Raw genomic sequence first — 27,345 nt, forward strand, 5'->3', positions numbered from 1 at the left:
TTCTTCATAATTTCTCATTTTTGTTAATGGGTTGCCCTCTGTCATTTTTCATTAAATGAGAAATTTTGTCATTGGGGAATGTACTTACAGGTCAGTTTTCTCATGGAAATGCACCACAGTGTTATTTCAATCATCACCTGCAGGTGCTTATATTGCTGAAGTATAACATTCCATTGCAAACACTGTTTGATACAATGATGTAGTTTATGTATCAGTGGTAGTGATAAAGATACATGCTGCGATGCTGGAAATGTACAAGTTCCACACTATGATCTTGACATGCTTCTGATTCCAACCTAAACAAAATGATAAATTATTTTGAAAAATAAAAGCACTGTAAGTTTCTCCGGAATTTGCTGGATCGCACTAATGCAACAATCACACTGGTTTTCATGCCAAGCGGGCCAATAGGAAATTACGCCGAAATTTTCTGTGCTTTTCATCAGCTTACATCCAATGTAAAAACCAGGGTAAAGAAACAATGCAAATAGTGTGTAATCAAGCGGGGCTGTGGGCGTAGCACTATAAAAACATAGGACAGACTCCATTTTTCAGAGTGAGGCTGCAGAGTGGAAAGCAAGTGGCAGAATGCTTTTTCTCAATTAAAAGAAATACCTTTAAAGTGTCTCAACAGCATTTCCATTTTCACAGAGAGAAGTGAGCAGCCAAGAGACACCAAGCAAGTCTGGCACCAGGAGAACTTGCAACTTTGTGGATGAAAACCTGCAGGTCTTCCTGGAGGAAAAAGAGGCCAAGCAGGACCAGCTCCTGAGCTAGCTCGAATAGTCAGCTGTGGCACATGGAGGGCAATGGAAGAGGTACTGAGTGCCACCTCTGTGACCCCAAGAACGGCCGAGCAGTGGCCAGAAGAAATTCAACGACCTGACCAAGGCTGAAAAGGTAAGATAATCACCATACTCTCCCTTTCTTCCTTCCCTATACTGGGTAATGCCACACTCCAAATCTCTGAAACCAGCACTCACAGAAATGGCACTTCAGACAGAACCTAGCTTAAGGGCACCTCTATCACAGTTCCCCAAACACACAGCAACTGACTAGCATAACTACCAAAGGTGCTACACCAATTGACTGCAATGGAACTGAATATCAGGTACCACATATAACAGGTGGCCGATCTGCCTCCACCAGCTTTGCGCCATTGCCCAAGACGTATTTCTAGGCCAAGGTATATTAAATTTATACACAGTAAGGTCAAGAAAGAAACTGTATTGGGACTAAATGTAATTGTCTTATGATTGGCATTATTTCCATTGAATAATTATATGTAATTTCAGCAATGAAAGTAGTTGCTCCTGTGTAACCTTAGTGACTGGAACATAAAACATACACGTGAGCACCACTGCACTAATTTCCCATGATGCATCACTTTGAAGGTTTATAGAATGTGAGACTTTGCTTCTTATTCTTTCACCTGTAAAAATATACTGGCACATTACAATATATTACAAATAAATAACCTTTTATTTTCCAGACATTTTCAGCCTCAGATGATTAACACTATTAACAGAAGTGGAGGACGACAGCATCCACGTATTATTGCAGCTGCTCCACGATTAAATGTAGCTAAGAACGCCTGAACTTTTGATCGTGAGATCCTACAAAAACTAAGTAAAAGTAGATTGCATTTTCTTATGAATTATCCTTGAATTTGCCTCATTAAAAATGGATAAAATTATTGACAATATCGTAAATGTTCATTCAACCGAGAACGAAAGAAGCAATCAATCACAGAATAGGCAAATACTGAATGAAGAAAAAAATTATCCTATGAAATGGTGCTTCAACTGAATTTTTCTATCTTTCCTGCTAGTCAAAGAGGATTATAGGAGGGCTAAAATTTACAATGTGTACTGACCTGTATTTCATGGGTTAAAGCCAGCTCCACCATCTGACTGAAAGACTGACTAAATGATGTCAGGGTTTCAACAATCTCAGCTTTCATAGACGCTAATGTTGTTTCATCTTCATCATGCATGCAGCTGTAAGCAAAGAAGGTGCAAAAAATGTTAAATCACAACAGTGACACAAATTAAATTTAACCTTTAGGATTAATTTCCAATCTGTCAGCAGGGCCAGGAAAATTGCAATCTCCCTGTGTAAGTTATTTAATTTTTCAATTGAAACAATACTAATATTATAGTAATAAAGATATTCAAGTGTCGACATTCGCTTTACTACAATAAATTTCACCCTATAGAACTAAAATAAACATAACTTTAAATAAATACATGATTAAACACTTTACTTATGCTCACCTGGCTTTTTTCAACTTCTCTCCATTTTGTTATCTTAACTATTTTAGAGTTTCATTTCCTTTTAAAAAATACCTTTTATTGCTTACCTTTCTTTCTCTCCCTGCCAGGTCCCACAATCTATTTTGGAGATTGAGCCCAAAGCAAAAGAATTGGCTGTGTTATAAAGCTGATTCTATAAAGGGCGTTTTTTTAGCTATTTGTTTCGTAGATGTGAACGGGTCAATCTTTGATCAAACCGAAGGGGCTGCTGCAGGGGGGATTGTTTCACTTATCTACATCAGCAACCCAATCACATCTGGGCAAGACCACTCATCCAAAGTGCAAGAAGGGTTCATAATGATGATAATAATACTTCCTTTTATATATCACCTCAATTCATCGAAATATCTTAAAATGTTTCACAATGTTTCAAAATGCTTCAAAAGCAATTAATTATTTGAAGTGCAGTGACAGTAATAATGGCAAACTGTGTCGCTCCAGCAACATCCAGAAATAGCAGTGAAGGGAATAGCCAGGTAATATTGTTAGTCATACTGGTTGAGGAAGCAAAATTGACCAAGACACCAGAAGGACCTCTTGCTCTTCTTTGAACAGTATCATGGGATTTTTAACATCCACCTGAACCAAAATACACAGATGGGACCTGGTTTGTAATGCCTCACCTTAAGGATTGAACCTCCAACAATACAGCAGTATATCAGTATTGCACTGCTGTGCCACCTTTAATAAGGGGCACAAACCCTCTGACCCAGAGTTCAATATTATCTATTGAGCCAAGTTGACACACAGTTGATTACAATAATTAATGATAAAGATTAAGACATTGTAAAATTACAATTCAACAATCATGATCAAAAACAGTCAAGAAAATCGTACATGTGTTTCACAGCTTTTCACAATCAACACATGATACAATTGAAACATTTACCATATTGTTCCTATATCAATAAGTAGATTCAGATAATTTCTATAATTTCATGTATTTCATATCAATTGTGGCTAAGTCGAATCTCAGTGAAATGTAGATCTGGTATAAGAGTAGCCTTGCTTTGTACTGAAACTGGGAATCGCTGTGGTACTGCAGCAATGGAGGGTGGTCAAGGAATGATACACAGGGAGTTGGAATATTTTCAGCTTAGTAAATTTTCATATTTGTGTCATAAGTATTTTGTCTCACTGTTATTTTTCAGACTTATATATATGAATGTTAAGTCAGATGTATATCCCATGATGATTGTTAGTGTACAAGATGTTTAAAATCATGAGGGGTTTAGATAGAGTAAATAAAGAGAAACTGTTTCCAATGGATGAAGGGTCGATAACCAGAGGGCACAGATTTAAGATGATTGGCAAAAGAGCCATTGGTGACATGAGGACAAACCTTTTTACGCAACGAGTGGTTAGGATTTGGAATGCACTGCCTGATAAGGTGGTGGATACAGATTCAATAGTAGCTTTCAAAAAGGAATTGGATAAATACTTGAAGGAGAAAAAATTGTAGGGATATAGGGAAAGAGCCAGGGAGTGGGACTAACTGGATTGGTCATCGAAAGGGCTGGCGCAGACCAATGTTCCCTGTCATTTTTATTTGGGCCGCACGGCCCCTTTAAGGGGCTACGCGGCCCATTCAAAAGTCCGCACATGCGCGGTTTTTACAAATTAAAAGTCAGCTCACTGGCTGCGTGGGATCCCTGGAGCACTGAGTGACCACGCAGCTTAAAGGGAACATTGGTGCAGACTCGATGGGCCGAATGGCCTCCTTCCGTGCTGTATTATTCTATGATTTTATATGTAAGTAATTTGGTATTTTTAACTTGAGCCTTTTAGATGGTGGAGAGACTTTCAGGAGATTACGCTGTCCTGCTCTTGTAGCCACAGTGTTGAGATGGCTGCTTTAGTTAAGCTTCTAGTCAATGGTGACCCCAAGATGTTGATGGTGGGGGGCTTTGGTGTTGGTGGTGCTGCTGAAGGCTATGGGGAGATGGTTGCTTTTTCTCTTGTTCGACATGGCCATTACATGGCACTTATGTTTTCTGCCAGTTGTCAGCTCAAGCCTGGATATTATTCAGGTCCTGCTGTAGGCTGGCATGGGCTCATTCATTATCAGTTGAGAATGGAGCTCAATACTGTGGAAGCTTTGGTGAACAGCTCCACTCCTGACTTTATAACAAAAGGAGGTAATAAAGAAGCTGAAGATGGTTGGGCCGAGGACATTGGTGATGACTGGCCTCCGACAAAATAAACATCTTCCATTGTCAGTTATGACTCCAGTTTATGGTAGGGTTTTCCCTTTTACCCCCATTGATCTAAATTTTGTTCAGGCTCCCTGGTCCTAAGCTCCATTGAATGCTGCCTTGATGTTGAGGGCAGCTAATCTCACCGCTCCTCAACATTTAGGGGGAAAAATTGGGTTGATTTGTGCCTCTCGTTAGCACCTCCAGGGGACACTAATGGGATGCAAATCCCCAACATCCAGCGCACTAACGCCTCCCGCGAAATTCAGCGGGAGGTTAGCAACGACGGTAGCCGGGAGCGCCCTGCAGTGCTGCGCCACCAGCAATGACATCATCACCGTGGGCAGCGCTCTGGCCGCAAACTTGGGTTCCACCCCGACCTATCGCCGGACGATATGTCCAACAGGGTCAGGGTGACGTTTTGCAGCCGCGGTGGCGCAACTTAAAGGGCAGGTGTCGGGCAGCCATTTTTTGGGGGCCAACTGCCAGCACCTGTCCCCTTCCCCTTTTTTCTTTGGGGTGCCAGCCGCAATCGCTCAGCCCGGCACTCAAGAGGAGTACCGGGCTGTTTTCACGGTACCCCGCTCCCTGGTGGTCTAGCAGGGCCCCAGTGCGTGCACCGCTAGGCCCCTCCCCTTTAATCAGGGGAGGGAAGCATGCAATGATGCAGCGCTACCTGCCGATGCGCGTGGTGCTGTTGCACATAGCGCGCGATATTCAGTTGTAGTGCCCCAGGAAGGAGGTGGGGCACTTCAAGTAGCAATCCACCTCCTGCTTGGGGCACTACAGCTGAATTTCAGGCGGCGGGGCACTAATTATTTTGGGGCGTTAAGTGCCCCAAAAGGGGTGACACCGAATATTTCCCCCTTAGTTCTTGCTGTTTTGTCTAGTTCAAGGCTGCGATGAAGTCTGGAGTTGAATGGTTCTGGTGGAACCTGAACTAAGTAGGTTATTGGTGAGTAGGGGTCACTTGATGGCGCTGTTGATGACTCACTTTTCCGATAATGTGGAGAAATGTGAAGTTATCCACTTTGGTAGGAAAAATAGAAAAGCAGTGTATTTTTTTAAATGGTGAGAGATTGGGAAATGTTAGTGTTCAGAGGGACCTGGGTGTCCTTGTACACGAATCACTAAAAGTTAACATGCAGGTACAGCAAGCAACTAGGAAAGCAAATGGTATGTTGGCCTTTATTACAAGAGGATTTGAGTATAAGAGTAAAGATGTCTTACTGTAATTATATAGGGCACTGGTGAGACCACACCTGGAGTACTGTGTACAGTTTTGGTCTCCTTACCTAAGGAAGGATATACTTGCCATAGAACAAAGGTTCACTAGGCTGGTTCCTGGGATGGGGGGATTGTCCTATGAGGAGAGATTGAGTAGACTAGGCCTATATTCTCTAGAGTTTAGAAGAATGAGAGGTTATCTCATTGAAACCTACACAATTCTTACAGGACTTGACAGGGTAGATGCAGGGAGGATGTTTCTCCTGGCTAAGGAGTCTTGAACCAGGGGTCACAGTCTCCGAATAAGGGATCGGCCATTTAGGACTGAGAGGAGGAGAAATTTCTTCACTCAGAGGGTGGTGAATCTTTGGAATTCTCTACCCCAGAGGGCTGTGGATACTCAGTTGTTGAGTATATTCAAGACAGAGATCGATAGATTTTTGGATATTAAGGGAATCAAGGGATGTGGGGATAGTGTAGGAAAGTGGAGTTGAGGTAGAAGATCAGCCATGATCTTATTGAATGGCGGAGCAGGCTTGAGGGGCCGAATGGCCTACTCCTGCTCCTATTTCTTATGTTATGTTCTTATGTTCTAATTGACTAGGTTAGATTTCTCCTTTTTGTGAATAGGATATACTTGGACAATTTTCCACATTGTCAGGTAAATGCCAATGGTATAGCTGTACTGCAACTGTTTGGCTAAAGGAGTGGCTAGCTATGGTGCACAGGTTTTCAGCACCACGATGCTTTGAGTGTTGTTTAAAAGATCTTGTGTTGGAGCTCATAAGAGAATACTGCATCAACAACAACAACTTGTATTTAACATAGTAAAACATTCCAAGGCGCTTCACAGGAGCATTATCAAACAAAATTTGACACCAAACCACGTAAGGAGATACTAGGGCAGATGACCAAAAACTCAGTCAAAGAGGTAGGTTTTGAAGAGCTTCTTAAAAGGAGGAAAGAGAGGTTGAGAGGTGGAGAGGTTTAGGGAGGGAATTCCAGGGGTTTGTCCTTGGCAGCTGAAAGCACGGTTGCCAATGGTGGAATGACTAAAATTGGGGATGCTTAAGAGGCCAGAATTGGAGGAGCACAGATATCTCGGAGGGTTGTAGGGCTGGAGGAGATTACAGAGATAGGGAGGGGCAAGGCCATGGAGGGATTTGGAAACAAGGATGAGAATTTTAAATCGAGGTGCTGGTACAGCTATGCCATTGGCATCTACCTGACAATGTGGAAAATTGTCCAGGTATATCCTAGCCACACAAAAAGGATAAAGCAACTTAGTTGAAGTATAGTGCACACTATCACACAGTTCTAGACACTGTAACCATGATATAGCCATGCAATAATTAATGTCAATTCCTGCTTTGGGGGCTAATTTCCAAACTTAAGCAATCTTAAAGAAGTTCAGCAATGGACATATTTCTAAATTAGTTTCTGAATGATTTAATTTGAAAAGGCTCTGTAGCTACTCTCAGGTTTATGACAAAATTAAAACTCTGATACAGCCTGTTATGCTTTAATAGAAAAATAATGTCTTCCAGCTGCTAAATAAAGTTTCTGACTGGAATAATCATTTTTTATTCAATTTATATCCAACATAAGACCTTTAACAATGAGCAATAAAGCAGAAACGTCATATTCAAGAAGTCAAACAATGAAAGAGTTCAAAATAGAGGATTGCAGTACAGGCTGGGGAAAACAGAAATTTACCTTTCAGTTATTGTAGTTAGGTCAGTGCATTTCTCTATTAAAATCTTTTCAAACTGCAGAAAAATAGAACACATGACAATTGGCAATGCGATAGGAATATTGCATGTACAACACAATATGTATTACAGTTGAATTCTAATCATATTTGTTGATCTTTAGACATTCCATTATTGTATTTTGGATAGTGCTCATCTTTATCTCAGCTAATCTAATAATGGAGTTACAGAAATTACAATTTACATAACTTGCCACAAGATATTGGTCTCAGTTTTTTTTCTTCTTTAAAACAGATTAAGTTATATGTACAGTAGTGAGGTTTATCATTTAGCATAATTTTCTTTCTTAAAACAATTCTTGCTGTCTAGACAATCTGGTTTAAAATCAAAGTCAGACTGGGATGACTGTCTCCTCTTTCTGCTGATGGTGAGACTCCTATGTGAAATGAACTTATACAATCTCCAGACAGTTTCCAGCATGGAAAAATCCTCCAGCATAAAACTATCCATAATTCAGCAGAATATGGCACTAAGTTGGCAGAGAACTTGTGACATTTGCTGTTAGAAAGAAAACGTCATATTGAGACCACCAGAGAGTGCTCTTTTGCAATTGTGGTTAAGGCAAATCACTGGGCTAGTAGAGGAAGAAAATACATTGCAATAAACTTCAATTAATATTAGAGTAGCTAAGCAGTTGTTGCCTTGCTCTTCAGACAACTACGGAATCGCTGGAAGTCACAGGCCATGTGGTACTAAGCCATATAGACCAAAAAGCTTCCAGGTTTCATTGTGAATTAGGCGCTCTTAACCAGGGCAACAGTCAATCTACACAATTGACCTAAGCACCACTTAGCTAAGGAAAGGAAGAAAACCCAACAGGATTCATGCTTCTGACACTACTGAGTGACTTGCTGAAAAATGCACTTGCATGAACGTTAGGGACGGCAGATTGAACTCTGTTATGTTGCCCTCTACAGCGGAGCAGCAAGCTAACATTCACGGTCGAGGCTCATACACAAAGAATTCCCACTGGGGCAAGGTAGAAGAGGGCTGCTGGCATTCATAAAGCTGTACCCTATCAACAGTAGTGTCTTAGGAGGGAAGGAGAGAAAGAAAAAGTGAGGAAAAGAAAAGATTGCAGTGTAATATATAATGAGTCAGTGAGAGGATACTGTACTATATTCGCTGATGTAAATTTGCTTCAAATTTTAATACCACGTTAGTTGTTTATTTAATGCTATGTCACTCAGCTAATTAAAATGTATGTTGAATCATTTTCTTCCTTCACACGATAAGCAATTACTAAGGGGGCAGGTCATGGCCTGTGAATCTACTGAGTTGAAGTCTACGATGTTGACAACTGAACATCTGACCTTCTGAAGCACATAATTATTTGTCTGTTCTACCAACAATAGCAGAACATTTGTATTTGAAATTCTGTTTGCATTTCTGTATTCCCATGCTCAACATAAATATTACTTATTGTTACTTACAAATTCATGTCTAAAGTAAGTGAGATTTAAAGCTTTTCATACATCAGAGAAATGAAGAGCAAACAAAGCAAAGACAAAACACAAACTTGCCAATTAATTACAGTTAGAAACTATTTAATTGTCCCTTCGGATACAGAACTTTGCTTCCTGATTTGGACGTGTTGTGTGTTAAATGAATTATAATTTTCAGTGTAATAATGGGATGCATTTATCTTTCTAATAAAAAAGTATATAACAACAGCAACAACTCGCATTTATATAACGCCTTTAACATGGTTAAGCATTCCAAGGCGCTTCATGGGAGCGTCATCCATCAGAATTTTACGCCGAGCCACATAAAGAGATATTAGGACAGATGACCAAAAACTTGGTCAAAGAGGAAGATTTTAAGGAGCGTCTTAAAAGAGGAGAGAGAGGTAGAGAGACAGAGAGGTTTAGGGAGGGAATTACAGATCTCAGGGACCAAGAACTGAAGGCACGACTGCCAAAGGTGGAATGATTAAAACCGGGGATGCATAAGAGGCTAGAAATGGAGGAGCGTAGAGATCTTGGAGGGTTGTAGGGCTGGAAGAGGTTACTGAGATAGGGAAGGGAGAGGCTATGGAGAGATTTGAAAACAAAGATGAGAATTTTAAAATCGAAGCAACACCAGAAGCCAATGTAGGTCAGTGAGCACTCTGATGGGTGCAGCTCAGCAGCAGTGATTTAGATTAAACCCAAGTAAATAAACTGTTCCAATTCCACTCAGAACAAGTGATGTCTGTTGGGTGCAGTTTACAGAAAGGTAATACCACAACCAGACAGCTAGAATATGAATTCTAGCTGGCTCTCATTGCCCACTCTAATCATGTGAGCACATAATCGCTAATACTGCACTGAAACAGGAGAATATAATAAAAAAGCCATTCAGCGCATTGAAGGCTAGTACCCTCTAGTACCCTCATTTTTGTGGATCAAGTTTGCAGATGATACCACGGTAGTAGGCCAGATCACCAACAACGATGAGTCAGCCTACAGGGAGGAGGTCCAGCATCTCGTGAAGTGGTGCGCCGATAACAACCTGGCCCTTAACTTCAAGAAAACCAAAGAAATCATTGTGGACTTCAGGAAGTATAAAGGCGGAAGTCACACCCCCATCCACATCAATGGGGCTGTGGTGGAAAGGGTGGACAGCTTTAAGTTCCTCGGAGTCCACATCACAGAAGACCTCTCCTGGTCCCTCAATACCTCCTCTCTGGTGAAGAAGGCCCAGCAGCGCCTATATTTCCTAAGGAGGCTGAAGGGATGTAACCTGTCACCCCTGATCCTCTCTAACTTTTACCGCTGCACAATAGAGAGCATCCTGACGAACTGTATCACAGTATGGTATGGCAGCTGTAGCTACTATGACCGGAAAGCCCTGCAGCGGGTAGTCAAAACTGCCCAACGCATTACCGGCACCCGGCTACCGACCATAGAGCACATATACCAGAAACGCTGTTTACGGAGGTCACGGTCCATCATCAAAGACCCTACCCACCCCAGCCACAGTCTGTTCGCCCTCCTGCCATCTGGGAGACGCTACAGATGCATTCGCACCCGTACGACCAGATTTAAGAACAGCTTCTTTCCCAGGGCTGTCATCCTACTGAACTCCGCAAATAAACTCTAAAGCCTGCACATCTGCCAATGCACTTTATTATGGTTATGTTTATATTAATGTATTACAAGCCAAATGTATGTTGAATGTTTAAATGTCTTAATCTAAATGTACACTCTCGGGAGCCGCAAGCCTACATTTCGTTGTACTGCACTTGTGCACTAACAATGACAATAAAGTTGATTATGATTATGATTTCTCATTATAGCATGCAGCTGTATTTTGAACCCTGCCCCAATGTTTGTGCCTGCATTACCCTATTTGGGTAATTAGTCCAAGCATTATTATTTTCTAAACTATAGATTTGTGATAATTGTCAACCATTTTAATTTAATTGATTGTGGATAAGTTCTATGCAATCATTTTAAGGTCAGTTATCCTAAATCACATGTCAAAAGAATCTGTATTATCTTTCTATAACCTTGTTCATTTTTCCTAATTTCTTTCTCTGGTTTTATTACTCAATTATCTATCTTCAGAAGAGGCATCAAAACAATCATTGGTAATTGCAGATCGATTAGTCTATATCAGTAAATGGTAAAATTATAGAATCATTAACAGAAACATGAAGTATTACAATCTAGCTAAAATCTGTTTGTTTTAATCATGCTCCTCTTAATTTTACTTCTCAACAAAGTGAGTTATATCTTTTATTCTGAGTCCTATAGTCTGTTAGTATTTGATATTTGTCAGAGGGAACAAAAGAGTACAGTGGGATCCGTTCTATTGTTAATGTGTATCTTAATGGTACAAAAGGTTCACTCTTCACTGGGGTATGCTAGCCAAGATTACTTTGCACATAAGGTCACATTTTAATTCATAGGGAGTGAGGCTTGCCAAGTGCCCCAGAGCTGGTTCTCCTATTGTTCATAATCTGCATAGAATATCTTGCACTCAGAAACAATGTATAATTTGGTCAAATTTGATGTTTATACTAAATTTAGGGGCAGGGCAGTCAAATCTGATGATGCAAACAACAAACTACTGAAGGAGCCTGATAAAATTTGCAAGTGGAAGAACTATGGCTAATTAAATTCAATGCAAATAAATGCAAGGTATTACACAATAGAAGAAAGAATGAGAGTCAAACATATTCAGTGGTATTGAGCTAGCTAGGTGAGACTGAAAGAAATCGAGGACTTGCACATACAGTCATTGCAAAGCAACAATCAGTAAAGCTAACATAATGCTAATCAAAATGCTAAACTGGTTCAGTGTGAGATTGAAGCTGCACAGTGCTCTGGTCACACCTTGAGTACTAGTCTCCAAGGCACGGAAAAATTCCAAGCCCTGGAGATGGAATATCAGAAAACTGAATCATAAGGACAGGCCGGAACACCTCAATCTCCTCAACCCTAAAAGGAGATGAATAAAGCAATATAAAAGGTAAATCTGGAGCACTATCTTAAGTTAAACAATGACTGCAGGACATAAGTTAGCAAAAGGCAAGTTCATCATGCAAAGAGTAATCAACACCTGTGATTGTTTTCTGGATAGTTTAGTAGAGGCAAAATCACTGAAATCACTCAAGAGTCAGCCAAGTGTTACAACAGAGAAGGAACATCGAATTGCCTCTTTGCTGATTCCATGGAAGGATGAGCTAACTCAGAAAAATGACTTGACTGATTCTTGTATAATCTCTGAGATCCTTAAATCCTACTATCAGATTTTACATCTTCTTGTACCTTGGTTGATTAATAGCCAATATGTACTAGATATCATTTAAATGCGCTCTCCTTTCCGCATAGAGCAATCATTTTCAGCTGTAAGAGCTGACCTCATTTAAACCAAAAAAATCTGTGGAATGTTATCTGTTAATCTGTCAAAAAAGCCAAATTAGTAATAAAAGATAGAGCTTTATAGTACACCGCAACCCAGTCTTATTCTCTCACCTTCAGACCAGAGTTCTAATTCTGGCTAGGGTTCCACTGTAGTAGTAGCCATTTGATGCTGGCAGAAAAAAATATAGCATTCCCCTTCCAACTTTGGTCTCCAAAATCAGACTTTACTAAAATATCTTAAAATTCTAGTAATATGTATCAGTTGCCCCTTCACTGCAAAAGCTGTAAAAATTGTGATGCTTTACACTAAATTTATGACTAGCCTGCCTCGTTAGGTAACACAGCGACATCACAAACTAGTGCATGAATTAATTAATTTTCACACAATGCAACAAAATACTCTTCCAGATAAAAAAAGACTTCCATTTCACATGGTATACATAAAACCATGGTATGATGCACTATATGGTTTGCTTAACCCCTTCTTTTGTGCTACCATTGATTCTTCCCTATTTTACCAATCAACGATGCCTAACTTATTATGGAGGGGCAAAGTTGGTCCATGTCAGCAGCGCATAATTAGCTCATTGTGAATCGACAGCCCGTTTAACACTGCGCATGATTTACTTTTCAATGGTGGAGTGTAAAATAGGCTGTCAGTTCACTATGGCTGGGATTTTGCTCACCTCGGTGGGTCCGGTGCGAGCAATGTCGGTGGTGGGTCGCGGCCCCGCTGCTGGCTCCATCCCGTTGCTTAAAATGATAGAGCTTGTTAAGCCCGCCCAGTGCATTTCCCACTCCAATTAGAGGAAGCTGGTCTGGTGACGTCATTCATGATGCGTCATCAGCCGGTTTCCTTAAAGGCACCATGGCCACCTTACTTTTGACATTTGTGCTGTCAGTGTTCTACAGCATTGAAGTGCTGCAAACACTGACAATCACTGCATAGTGGTGCACAGCTGCACCCAGGTTCTCCCATGACTCCCTCCATATCCTTGTGGAGGGAGTCAGAGCACACAGGGAGGTCCTCGTCCCTTCCCATGGGTGGAAGAGACCTCCCCAAGAGGCCAACACAGCCTGGTTGCACATTGCACAGGAGGGCACAAGCAGGGATGTCGTCAGGAGGACCAGGCTGCAGTGACACAAACCTTTCGATGATCTCAGTAGATCAGGAAATGGGAGTACAAAGCCACACTCTCCTTCAACCTGCTGTGCCTCTCATCATATCCCCATCACTCTGCTTTCCCTACCCTACTCCTGCACATCCTTACTCACACCAAGTTACTTTGCACCTCCACCCATCCCTCTCTCTCTATCTACATTATCACTTCCCCATCTCACTAGCCACTGCTCACACTCACCCTCATCCTAGTGCAATCATACCAACTAACAACACACAAGGGTAGCCACTTGGGTGTTTTATCCAATGTTCATGTAAAGTTTCTGTTAATGTGCTGTCAAACATTGAAACCTTTATTTTCAGCACTTTGCATTCTTGGACAGATTTGTGTGCACTTTTGGAAGTGCTTAGTGAGTTGCAGTGAATGGTGAAACATAACTGTGCCCCAGCAATGGTGGCGAGTGTGAAAGGAATGGCTTGGACATTGTAGGGATGCTTTATGGTGTTGGTGTGGGGTGGTGCCAACCTGGCGCATCATGTGGCAGCCAGGGTGTACAGCGTCAAGTGAAGTAAATCTGGCCATGGTGAGGCCATCCCTGGCAGCAATGTGGTCAGGTGCTGATGCCCTCTGTCCTGTGCAGCATTGGGTGATTGCGGAGAAGGTTGGTGTTGTTGTTGGTGCTGCTGGTGTGCCTGGTGCTGCTGGTGTTCGGGCTGATTGTGGTCAGATTCTGAGGACCAAGATGAGAGAGTATAAGGGGCACCCATGTCGATGGAATAGATAGCAGGTGAAGTAGAGATAACAGAAGCATTCTGCCAATGGTGAGAGAGTTCTTCCAGTGAGGTGAGAGTGGAAAGTGGAAAGCCTGCAGAATCTGTGCTGGAAATGGACTGAGAAACAGCTTGTGGCTGAGGAAAGTGATGATCTGTCAGGTGGGAGCTTTTACTGTACATTTGAAGCTGTCAAGTAATCAGCTGGAGTAATGGCCACTGAACTCCCACCTCAGGTTGACAGGCGTGCTCCCCAAACAGCGTGGCTCCCGTGGCCATGCAATAATATTAATAATAATAATAATATTAATAATCAACTTTATTGTCATTGTTAGTGCACAAGTGCAGTACAACGAAATGTAGGCTTGCGGCTCCCGAGAGTGTACATTTAGATTAAGACATTTAAACATTCAACATACATTTGGCTTGTAATACATTAACATAAAAATAACCATAATAAAGTGCATTGGCAGATGTGCAGGCTTTAGAGTTTATTTGTGGAGTTCAGTAGGATGACAGCCCTGGGAAAGAAGCTGTTCCTAAATCTGGTCGTAATTAAAGTTAAAATGTAAGTTAAAAAGCCTGTTAAGAGTCTGTTAAGTACAATATAATGAGTTTAACTGGGTCTCCCGCTGCTGCCTGTCGGGTCTGCTCAGCGCTGACAGACCTGACATTGGGAAAGGCACGTTGCGGCGGGTTGACAGCAATTGTCAAAGAAAAACACTTTCCCATCCACCTGTTGAAAGAGTGGGCATTGCATATGGTTCTGACATCGGTCCAGTGGTGGTAAATAACTGAACCTTGCATTAATACGGCCACTCCTGGCAGCAAAGTGAGTAGCTGGTGCTGCATCTCGCCTCTCAGAAGGTTGTGGGTTCAAGTCCCATTCCAGAGACTTGAGCACAAAAATCTAGGCTGACACTCCAGTGCAAGGCTGAGGGAGTGCTGCACTGTCAGAGCTGCCATCTTTCAGATGAGATGTGAAACCGAGGCCCCGTCTGCTCTATCAAGTGGATGCAAAAGATCCGATGGCACTATGTCGAAGAAGAGCAGAGGAGTTATCCCCGGTGTCCTGACCAATATTTATCCTTCAATCGACATCACTAAAACAGATTATCTGGTCGTGTTTCCTACATTACAACAGTGACTACACTTCAAAAGTACTTCATTGGCTGTAAAACCCTTTGGGACGTGCTGAGGTCATGAAAGGCGCTATATAAATGCAAGTGTTTCTTTTTTATTGGCATCATCAGCTTCCTCCTCATCTTCATCCTACTCGTCTTCCTCATTCTTCATGGATTTGTCTGCAGACGATGTGTGCTCTGCGCCTTGTTCCTCCTGCAGCTCCAGACCTTGCTGCTGCGCAATGTTGTGCAGAGTGCAGCACACCATGACCATTTTGGACACCCTAGCTGGTGCGTATTGACGGGCGCCTCCAGGTCTGTCCAGGCACCTGAAGCGCATCTTGAGCATGCCAATAGCTTGTTCGATGACACATCTGGTCCGTCATCTGGCTTTCATTGTTCAGGTTTCTCACAGGTGTCATCAGCCAAGTTTGAAGTGGTTATCCCTTGTCTCCTAGCAGCCATCACTTAAGCCTGCTTCCAGGTCCAAAGACATCAGGGAGCTTGGGCTGCCGCAGGACGAAAGCATCATGGCAGCTCCCTGGGAATCTTGCACACACCTGCAGAAATATTTATTTGTGGTTGCACACCATCTGGCATTGATGGAGTGGAAGCCCCGGCGGTTCACAGATACTCCTGGTTGATCTGGGGTACACAGATTGCCACATGTGTGCTGTCCTGATGCTCTGCACCTGTGGAAGCCAGCCAGATATGCTCCTTATGACTAGAGTCATCACAGGCGAAGTTCACATAATTGGTGGCCCTCGTAAAAATCAACATTTCATTGTGCAGTACACACGTCTGCTGCATATATGACAAATAAATTGAATTGAATTGGCAAACAACCTATCAGTCACCTGCCTTATGCATTTGTGAGCCACCAACTGGGAAATCCTGGCTATGGCTCCGGCAGAGCCTGGAAAGATGCGGAGGCAAAATAGTTGAGGGAGGTGGTCACTTTGACAGCCACTGGTAACACATAGCTACCAAGGTTAGCAGGGAGCAGGTTTTCTTCTCGGAGGCTGTAGATGTCTGCCACCACCTGATGCGACAACCTGAACCTCCAGAAGCACTGGTGTTCCGAAATGTCAAGGAAGCTGAGCCTCTGCCTGCACACCCTGTGTCATGGGTAGTTCCTCCTGCGAGTTGCACCCCTCTGCTGCTCCCCTCTCTGCTGTCCAGCTGCAGGTCTGTCATCAGCAGGCTGCTGCTGCTGTTGCTGGTCATATTGCTCCTCATCCGAGGTACAATCTAAGGCAGCCAAGGCGCCACCCATCCTGATCTGTTTGTGAAAGCCTATGAAGTGTAGAAAGTAAACTCTCAGCAAAATTACTGTGAACAAACTCATTCCCACTAGTAGGTAAGAGAGCAGTGGTGAGTACTGAGCATTTATTGCAGTATTTGCATGAGTTTTAATCAGCCCCCTCAATTGCGATTGTGTTTTCCCCTTGTTTTCAATGGCGAGTTTCAGGAAGCCCATGGGTGCAACGTTAAAGTTAAAAGTGTGTTGAAATATCCCTCCAATTGAGCAATTAGCATATGCTAATAGGCAACCCGCCTTTCCCAAGGGGCAACCAGCCTAAACTATTAGTTAAACTCAAAGCTGTGGGAATTCAGGTTAAAATTTGGGAATAGATAAGAACTGGCTAAGTCAACGGGTTGGAGCTGGCTTCCCGACACGCTCGGACTTTTGCCGGCTTTAACTCCCTCATCCGCACCTAAACCCACACGCTCCTCCATATTAGAATTCCCCCCACAGTCTCTCGGACCATTATGTTAATTGACCTCTCAGAGTTCCCATTCCTTACACAAAACAGGCTAGGCAAATAGATGACTGAAGACCCTGAGGGTCCATGGATTGCAAGGGAGTCTTTTCCGTTGATATAAAAAGCTGATAGTCCTCAATGAACAGTGTCTGAACAAACACACATTACAGAAAAGAAATGCAAAAGCAAAATACTGCGGATGCTGGAAATCTGAACTAAAAACAGGAAATGCTGGAAATACTCAGCAGGCCAGCCTGCATCTGTGGAGAGAGAAACAGAGTTAACGTTTGAGGGCAATGACCCTTCATCAGAACTGGAAAAAGTTAGAGATGTAACAGGTTTTTAAGCAAGTGCAGGGGCAGGGAAAGGGGGGAGGGGAGAAAAGAACAAAAGGGAAGGCCTGTGATAGAGTGGAAGGCAGGAGAGATTAAAAAACAAAAGGGATGATGTTGCAAGGCAAATGGAGATAGTAGTGGGAGAAGTTAACAAACAAAAGATGACTCTAGATGAGGTGTAAATGGGAATGGCAGAATCATCAACAGCTGCCATGTGAAAAAAAATAGGGGCAGAGGTTATGATCTGAAATTGTTGAACTCGATGTTGAGTCCAAAAGGCTGTAAAGTGCCTAATCGAAAGATGAGGTGCTGTTCCTTGAGAAAAGAAATGTATGGAAACTAGTCTTATCTTGAAAATGTATTCACACCTTTGCAGTTACACTGGTTTTTGACAGCCAATTAAACAGGAAATTTTATTTTGAGTTACCTATCGCCAAGATGGAATTCATATAAAGTAACATTGTGAAGGAACCTGTGTAAACCAGTTTAGCCAGTCAGACATGGATTGAAACAATCAAATATGATTTAGCATAGTTGTCTTCTTTGATAAGATTGATTAGGTTTGGATACATGCCATCAATGTGTATTGGCCATCAAATAAAGGGAACCTCCACGGTGCTTCCCTTTCCCTGGTTTGAGCAGAATCTGTCACATCATTAACTAACCTGTCTCATCTTTCTCTAGTTCTATATAGTGCTAATTCTGCAGGAAGTGTCATACTTATGATTTTCAAAAATGCAAGGTTGTGTCATGACTCTTGTACTGGCTGCGCTAGACGTGCTCCTATCTAGTTATCCAGCAAGTTAAACACTTGTTCAAAATAATTCTTCGTGAAGCTGTTTGCTGTTTGAAGCCTTTACTTGAACAATTTTGTGAAACTGTAAACAAAGATAAAGTATGTTTTGTACATAAACTGAGTACTATACATTCGATATTACATAAGATATAAACATATTTACAACAGTAGAATAGATTAATTGTATAACTAACTAACATTTGGACTAACTTCTATAACTATCAAATATTAACCTTTTATAAACATAGTGTTATCAAAATACTACTCTGACAACATTGCTATTATGCTAAGAAACAAAGATACTCACAGATATTGCACTTGGCCTAACATATGAAGTCAGATTACATTGGATTGTGAAACCCTTATAGAATCCTCCATTACTGCCAGGTTCTTCCTGGAATTCTACTTCCTGTGTTACACAGGAAGAAAGGTACGAAGGTCAAATGACCTCTCACAGGAAGAAAGGAACAAAGGTCAAATGACCTCTGCTTCATACAAACACACTGCTAACACAATAACTACCACCAGAGGGTGCTATCTGCACACATAAAATAGTCCATCGGTCCAGAACACTCCCCATCTGGAGTCGTTAGTCCGAACTCTACTTGTCACTGGAGTCCTCTGGCGACAAAAGAAGAACCACCTCAGAGACGGTCCGTCGGTGTCGATGATAGGATGCAGCTTCATTAGACTGCTGTGGGGGGGTAGGTTGTGTTCTGCTACGCACAGTTCCAATCTGGGTATGGTGAGGTCTGGCTGGGGTGCCAACTTGCCTCTATCAAAGACGAAGCCGATTTTGCTTTGTCCATCTTGAGTGGTGACCTTCAGATAAGCCACACCTGCAATGGCATTAGCGGATGCGTCTGCAAAGATGCAAAGCTCTTTGAATTGGGCATTTAAGGGAGAGAAAGACGAATAGCAGCAAGGTATTCGGATCTCCTGTAAGTCTTGGAGTGAGTCTCTCCATCTATCCCACTCTGCTTCCATCTCTTCAGGGAGAGGTGAATCCCACTCTTCAGCGCGTGTGGAGAGTTCCCTGAGGAGCAGCCTGCCTTGTATGGTGACAGGGGCTAAGAAGCCGAGAGGGTCGTATAGGCTGTTGACTGTAGAGAGCACTCCTCTACATGTGAAGGGTTTCTTGACGTCTAAGACTTGGAACGTGAACATGTCTGTTGCTATGTTCCACGACACCCCTAGGCTACGCTGTAGTGGGAGGTCATCAGTGAAGAGGTCTAGGTCTTTGACGTCCTTAGCACGATCTTCAGGGGGGAATGCCTCCATCACTGCTGGTCTGTTAGAGGCTATCTTATGCAGCCTGAGGTTGGATAGTGCAAGTAGTTCCTGGGCTCGTCCGAGGGTACTGATGGCCTCTGCTTCGGTCGGGAATGACTTCAGTGCGTCGTCGACATAGAACTCTCGTTCGATGAACCCTCTCACATCACTGCCAAAGTCGTCGTCTTCTTCCTTGGCAGCCCTCCTTAGTCCGTATATGGTGACAGCAGGGGATGGGCTATTCCTAAAGACATGGACACGCATTCTGTAGTCCACTATGTCTCTATTGGGGTCATTGTCCCGATACCACAGGAAGCGGAGGAAGTCTCTGTGGTCTTCTCTCACCACGAAGCAATGAAACACGTGCTGGATATCGGCAGTGATGGTGATGGGCTCTTTCCTGAATCTCATGAGCACTCCCAAGAGGCTGTTGTTAAGATCGAGCCCTATGAGGAGTACGTCGTTGAGAGAGACTCCCTGATATGGTGCACTGGAGTCAAACACCACGCGGATCTGTTCCGGCTTTTTGGGGTGATAGACTCCGAAGGAAGGGAGGTACCAACACTCTTGGCCTTCCTGGAGTGGAGGAGCTATCTCTGCATGATCGTTGAAAAGCATTTTCTTGACAAATTCTAGGAAGTGTGCTTTCATCTCTGGCTTCTTCTCTAGTGTGCGATGGAGTGAGTTAAGACGATTATAGGCATACCCCCTGTTGTTCGGCAGCCGTCGTCTGGGGTTCCGGAAGGGTAAGGGTGCAACCCAGCTGTTGGAGCTGTCACGAGAGACCTCATTGTCCATAATCTGAAGGAACCTCATGTCGTCGATCGATGGAGCAAGTTTGTGGTCGTTGGCGGTGCGACAGAAGACTGACTGACCCGGGTTCTCTCCAGTGAGCATCATCTGTGTGCTGTTTGTGGAGATCAGCACCGAGGCTTTCTGAGGCTGAGCCGTATGATTGAACTTCTCTGTCACTCAGATCTGACTACTGCATGGGGTAAGGTAGCTTGGACGACCATTCTCCAAGATGGAAGTCTTGAGTGTGCTCACCTGAGATGGCTTGTGAGCGCCCTTGAGGCATACATCTTCAACAACCACCTAGCCGAGGTCTAGCCTTTGGGCGAAAGGGGCATCATGTGGACCGTTGATCTGTTCCCTTATCTTATGTACCCTCAGGATGTCTCTTCCCAACAACAGAAGTATGCTTGCATCTGGATCAAGAGGTGGGATCTCGTCTGCAATGCATCTCAGATGACGGTGATGACGAGTTGCATTCAGAGTGGGAATCTCAGAACGGTTGTCGGGGACTTGATTACATTCGATGAGTGTAGGAAGGGGGAGGCTAATCTTCCCGTCGGCTGACTCAACAACGTAACCGCAGGCCCTCCTGCCGGCTGTCTCTGAAAGTCCAGCACACGTCTTCAGCGTGTAAGGCGACGGACTTCCTTTGACCTTGAAGATGTTGAAGAACTCGGATCTTGCTAGAGAACGATTGCTTTGTTCATCTAGTATGGCATACATCTTTTCAGATTCCTGGCGACATCCTGCAGTATACACATTAACGAGGCATATTTTGGAGCATGCTCTTGCGCTCACTCCTTCTCCACACACCTCGGTGCACCTGGATGTAATCTCCGGACCGGCAGCTCCCTCTCTCTCCCCGCCGTGCTCTGAAGCGGGAGGAGGCGTCTCTGACTTCCAAGGAGCTGGGCCTGGGTGGGGTGCTGAAATGTGCCGATCACTTTCACATTCAGTGCATTTTGCATCTACCTTGCAGTTCTTGGCGAGATGGCTCGTGGAAGAGCAGCACTTGAAACATATAGAGTTCTCTTTAAGATATTGTTTCCGATCTTCCAGGGACATCTCCCTGAAGCCTCTGCACTTCTTTAAAGGATGGGGCTTGTTGTGGATAGGGCATTGTTTGCTCATATCCTCAGGTTTCTTCTGAATCTTTGTGTGCTCAGTTGAGGACACTTGCATTTTGTGGACAGATATTGGTGTCTTTCCATGTCTGTCGAACTTGTCTCTTCTGGCAAGTGCTGGGTGGGAGGAGAAGAAGTTGAAGCTGGGGTCATTCCTGGCTTTGGCTTCTTTACGGATGAATTTAACGAACGCAGAGAATGGTGGGAACGCCACGTTGTGCTTTAGCTTGAACTTTGATCCAAACGTTATCCACTTCTCCTGCAGGTTAAATGGAAGCTTCTCAATGATGGGACTTACCCCTCTGGAAGTGTCTAAGTACGATAGACCGGGTAGGTAGCCATCCTGCTTTGCAGCTTCGAGTTCCGACAGCAGATCTCCAAGGCCGCGGAGCTTCTGGGGTTCCTTACGCGTCAACCTCGGAAAGTTCCCCAACCTGTCAAAGAGAGCCCTTTCAATGGCTTCGGGCGAGCCGTAGCTTTCTTCCAGCCTCGCCCAAGCCTTCTTCAACCCCTCTGGCAGCTGTCCCACATTAGCCGCTTTTATCCTGCAGGCCTGTCCGGCGGACTCTGGGCCAAGCCATTTGATAAGGAGGCCGAGCTCTTCTCCTGCCGACAGGTCTAAGCCCGATATGGCATCGTGGAAGTAGGACTTCCAAGCCCGATAATTCTCCGGCCTGTCATCAAACTTAATTAACCCCGAAGCCACCAGCTGGGTGCGTGCAAGGTATTTGGCGAGGTCGTAGGTGCTGGGACCTGTGCCAGGGTTGCCTTGGCTAGGGGCTCTGTTGGGGGTCTCAAGGAACCGAGAGGGGATTTGCCTCTGACTTTCTCTATTCAGCGTCCTATTCCTCTGCCCCGTGTCTTCTGTTCTGCTGGGGGAGACTCTGCGGCTTGGGGCACGCCGTCTGCTTTGATCTTGGTTGGCAACTTGTGGCATGTTATACGAAGTGCTTGCGTCTGTAGAGATGTGCGGGCCTCCATCCCTTTCTCCTGTAAACTGTATGTCGGTATGGTCGCTCACGTAATCTATGGTGCGCTGTCATGGACTTTGCCACGGAACGGGAATTAAAGGTTTGTAAGCTGTCTCGGGAACAGCTCCCTCCAAAATTGCCTCGAATACTTGTGTCTCGGCTAATGCAGCATCTATCTCTTTTTGTTGCTGCAGAGCGTCTAATGTGGCTTGGAGACGGGCCTGTTCAGCCTGGCGTTCCACTTGGTGACGGGCCTGTTCCGCTTGGAGTCGGGTCTGTTCTGCTTGGAATCGGGCCTGTTCTGCTTGGGGTTCAGCTTGGAGACGGGCCTGTCTTACTTTTATTTCTATTTCACTGTTCGCATGTGCAGCTCTGGCTTGAGCTGCCACTAGCTTAGCCCGTGCTCTGGCGATAGTCACGCTTATTCTAGAACCACCTGATGACCGTGTACCAGCTTGCGATCTGACGTAACCGGAGCTTATAGACCGATTGTCACCTTCTACAGTTTCGTCTGCCTGTTTAAGGTCTTCTCCTCGCTGCAAAGCATTTTTGTTATTATCTTCTGACATGTTGATGTGAGGTAGATGTGCTCTACGAGGTTAAGGCTTACACTGGGTTCCTCCTGCTCCGCTCTTCACAGCTAGCCGTATTGTTATCTTTTCACTGATATCTTTTCACTGATATCTTTTCACTGTACTGGCCGCGCTAGACGTGCTCCTATCTAGTTATCCAGCAAGTTAAACACGTATTCAAAATAATTCTTTGTGAAGACGTTTGCTGTTTGAAGCCTTTACTTGAACAATTTTGTGAAACTGTAAACAAAGATAAAGTATGTTTTGTACATAAACTGAGTACTATACATTCGATATTACATAAGATATAAACATATTTACAACAGTAGAATAGATTAATTATATAACTAACTAACATTTGGACTAACTTCTATAACTATCAAATATTAACCTTTTATAAACATAGTGTTATCAAAATACTACTCTGACAACATTGCTATTATGCTAAGAAACAAAGATACTCACAGATATTGCACTTGGCCTAACATATGAAATCAGATTACATTGGATTGTGAAACCCTTATGGAATCCTCCATTACTGCCAGGTTCTTCCTGGAATTCTACTTCCTGTGTTACACAGGAAGAAAGGTACGAAGGTCAAATGACCTCTCACAGGAAGAAAGGAACAAAGGTCAAATGACCTCTGCTTCATACAAACACACTGCTAACACAATAACTACCACCAGAGGGTGCTATCTGCACACATAAAATAGTCCATCGGTCCAGAACAACTCTGTTTATCTACAAGTGTTTCACATCAACCTACGGTTGTGATGATGTCTTCCTAGCTGTATTTTTCAATATTAGTGAGTAATGAATATGTTAACTATGTTCTTACAAACCTGCAAATGGGTGCATCTCAGTAAAAGTGCCGAGATACACATGCTGGGAACCTCGGCCGACAAAGCTGGGAGACTTTCCGAGGCTAGGGGGAGATTCCTTCATTTGCCTGCCCATGGCACTGCAGGTACAACTAGATGCCAGAAACTCTAATGAATGTGGCTGGGCCGGGGATGGGGGTGGGGGGGAGGTATTGGGTTCCCCCCACTCCACAATGTCTATTTAATAGTTAAAATTATTTGCATAGAAGGAAATAAAAATGTTATTTTTGAATGAGGAAGCATCAATAGTTATTAAAGTACCTCTCTCCTAAAAAAAATGTTAAAGCTTCAGACCTGAGAAATGGAGTTACTCCTCCAGTAGATTGGAAACAGGCTAATGTGATGCCCATATGAAAAAGGGTGAGAAAACAGTCACAGGCAACTATAGACCCATTGGTCTTAACTTCCATTTTGTGTAAAATCATGGGAATAACTATCAGGAGTGAACTTGATGTTTATCCTTAGAATAATAACTTTGTAAACAGCAGTCAACTAGATTCAGGAGGAGATGATCCTATCTGACCAATTTCCTCGAATTCTCTGAGAAGTGACAACCTAAGTGGATTGTGGAAAGCCCTATGATGTGGTGTACCTAGACATCCAAAAGACTTTTGATCAAGTTATGCACAAAAATCTATTTGTTAAACTCAAAGCTGTGGAAATTCAGGTTAAAATTGGGGAATGGATAAGAACTAGCTGAAAGGTAGAAAATGAGAACTCATTACAGTAGTTACATCAGAGTGGGTGGAGTGGGAAGTACTGAGTGGGTGCCCCAGGGCTCAGTGTTGGGACCACTACTGTTTCTCATTTACATAAACGAGAGATTCTGAAACTCAATGCAAAGTAGCAAAGTAGTCAAATTTCAAGCTAGGAAGGCAATGGAATCAAAGGAAGGCAGCTCAGAAGTTACAGAATGATTTGGGGAAAATATCTAAGTGGACAGATCAATGGCCGATGAAATTTAACAAAGGCAAATGTAAAACATGTTAAAAGAGGTTCAAACTAGTAAAAGGTAATGGGAAATTCTTCTTCAGACAGAGTGATCAACATACAGAATAAACTTCCAGGTAGAGGAGTGGAAGCGAAAACCCTGGAATCATTTAAGAAATAATTGGAATGCTACAATGGAGGATTTTTGTGGATTGAACTCTTTCCCCTCAAAAAGCTGTTGAGGCTAGGTCAATTGAAAATTTAAAAAACTAAGATTGATAGATTTTTCTTAGGCAAAGGTATTATAGGTTAAGGAAGCAAGGCAGGTAGATGGAGTTCAGATACAGATCAGCCATGATCTAACTGAATGGCGGAACAGGCTCGAGGGACTGAATGGTCGACTCCTGTTCCTATGTTGCTATGATACATTAAGATGGGCTAAATGGACTTCCTCATCTGTAATTATGTTGTGTTATGTGCAACCTTGTCCAGCAAACAAAAGACGTTGCAATCTCAAATCCAAGTGGTCAGAGCAGCAGCATGTCAACATGCAACATGCAGATATGTGATGTGAGCAGCATGCTTAGTGTTGGATGTTTGGCACATTTATTGGGCCACAGGGTAAAAGCCTTATCTTATCAACAAAGCAGAGCACACTGGGAAAAGAATGACATACCAGTGTATGTGAAAATAACATGTGCATTGTCTCTCTGTGAAACATCATACATGGAGCTTCCTTTGTGCTCAGTCAACAAGGACTTTGAAGACAAAGGGCAGGATTTTCGTTGGGCCGTGGAGGCAGGATTGGAGGCGTGTGGGGGGTTAAAATCCCGAATTCGGGGGTCCTGGCCCCATCCCGCCCCCAACCCGCCTCCATGCCAGTTTCAAAGGAGGCGGGTACCCGCCGCACACTGGGACCCGCCTCCCCGAGGCGGGAAGGGGATTAGTGCCAATTAACTGCCTGTTAACAGGTAGTTAACAGGCAGTTTTTAGCCTAATCCCTATTTTTAATGTTGAAGTGTGGGATTCCCGATGGCTCCAAACCACGCCAAGTTAGAGGAGGCGGACCGTCGGGATGAAGGGCTTGGAGGGGTCGAGATGTCCAGTGTTCAGGTGAGTGATGGGTGCATGAGTGCAAAGGTAAGTGTGTTTGGTGTGTGTAAAGTGTTTAAAGAAGTTTTACTTACCTTTACAGCCTTCCTTCCTTCAGGTTTCGGGAGTCCCTCATCTCACCGGCACAGAAAGCAGAATTGCTGCGAGCTGTCAAAAATTGCAGCATTCAGCTTTCTGTTCCAGGGAGATCTCTAAATCATCCTGAGAGGAAGGAATTAACTTAGAATACAGATTGTCAGTGTTTGACAGCTTCAAACAGCTGTGAAACGCTGATATTTCATCTGTCAAAAGGTCTTGACAGATGAAATATCAATCTGTGACGTCACCTGTTGCCGGGTGGCCCTTAATTGCCTGCTGAGCCCGCTGGGCAGGCTCAACAAGGTCAATCAAGTCAAAATCGTGTGGGTTGGCTAGAACTCGATGGAGGCAGGACTACAACCCCGAAAGTTGTAGTCCCGCCTCCTACCCGACACCTCAATGAAAATCCAGACCAAAATGTGTATCCTGATACAAAAGCAGGAAAATTATGCTGGGGATTCATTTAAATATTTTTGCATGCAATATACGAAAATGACGGGCAAGAAAAGACCTGCTGATCCATAAAGCCTGCCCCACACTCATGATGGCTCAAGCATCAAGACTAGACTCTTCCTAAACCCCCACAGCCATTTAATCTCCTGGGAGAGGCAAAAAAATAGGAAAAACTTCAGGGGCAATAAGGGGACAAAAAAGAGGCTATGGCTATTGGATAAATACCTAAATGGGAAAAATCTGCAGGGCTATGGGGAAAGAGGAGGGGAGTGCGACTGATCGGATAGCTCTTTCAAAGAGCTGGCACAGGCATGTTGGTGTAGGAATGTTTAGTTCCTATCCAAAGACTGAGGTCCACTCAGGCGATCAACCAAAACGAAATTTAATGGAAACAAACAGGTTTGAACAAGTAACTGCAGGAGAACATCGAGTGTAGGTCTGTTCAGTTCGGAGGCTCCACGAGGACTGCTAGGGTGGTCCCGTGGTTGATGTCATGATGTCATCACGTTCTTCCCACCAGTGGGGGATCACGTGATGAATGGCGTGATGTCATCACGTTTACCCCCGCTGTTAAAGTAATCACGCTCTGTACAAGTAAACAGTATAAATAAAGATACAGACTTAGGCTGTAGCTAACATGTTGTTAAAGGGAATTATATACAAACGATCCGAGTCCTTTAGTGGCTCCGCCACATGCGCGCCCCCAGAATTGTCTTTAACAGCAAAAGTGAGACGGCGAGGAGGCCTGACAAGCCTGTCTGAGCGACTTCTGTAACCCTGAAGTGGAAGCTGATGGACGATGGTCGAGCTGGCGGGCGGTTGTGGTGGATCTGGCACAGCGACTGTGGGCGGTCGGCCATGTTTTGGCGGTTGAGCGATTTC

At 43.6% G+C, this 27,345-nt stretch overlaps 1 protein-coding gene across 1 annotated transcript in view; it reads right to left on the bottom strand.

Moving 5' to 3' along the window:
- Positions 1 to 27,345, bottom strand: part of insc (INSC spindle orientation adaptor protein) — an 811,538-nt gene that overhangs the window by 458,946 nt on the left and 325,247 nt on the right. The window contains exons 4-5 of the mRNA XM_086007893.1: positions 7,454 to 7,506; positions 1,877 to 2,000 (exon numbers count right to left, since the gene is read on the bottom strand). Of these exons, the coding sequence (XP_085864019.1) occupies positions 1,877 to 2,000; positions 7,454 to 7,506 (177 nt within the window). The remainder of the gene's footprint in view (positions 1 to 1,876; positions 2,001 to 7,453; positions 7,507 to 27,345) is intronic.

Source organism: Somniosus microcephalus, chromosome 15 (genome assembly GCF_052327205.1).
Source record: "Somniosus microcephalus isolate GS21.2 chromosome 15, FLI_Smic_1.0, whole genome shotgun sequence".
NCBI lineage: Eukaryota > Metazoa > Chordata > Chondrichthyes > Squaliformes > Somniosidae > Somniosus > Somniosus microcephalus.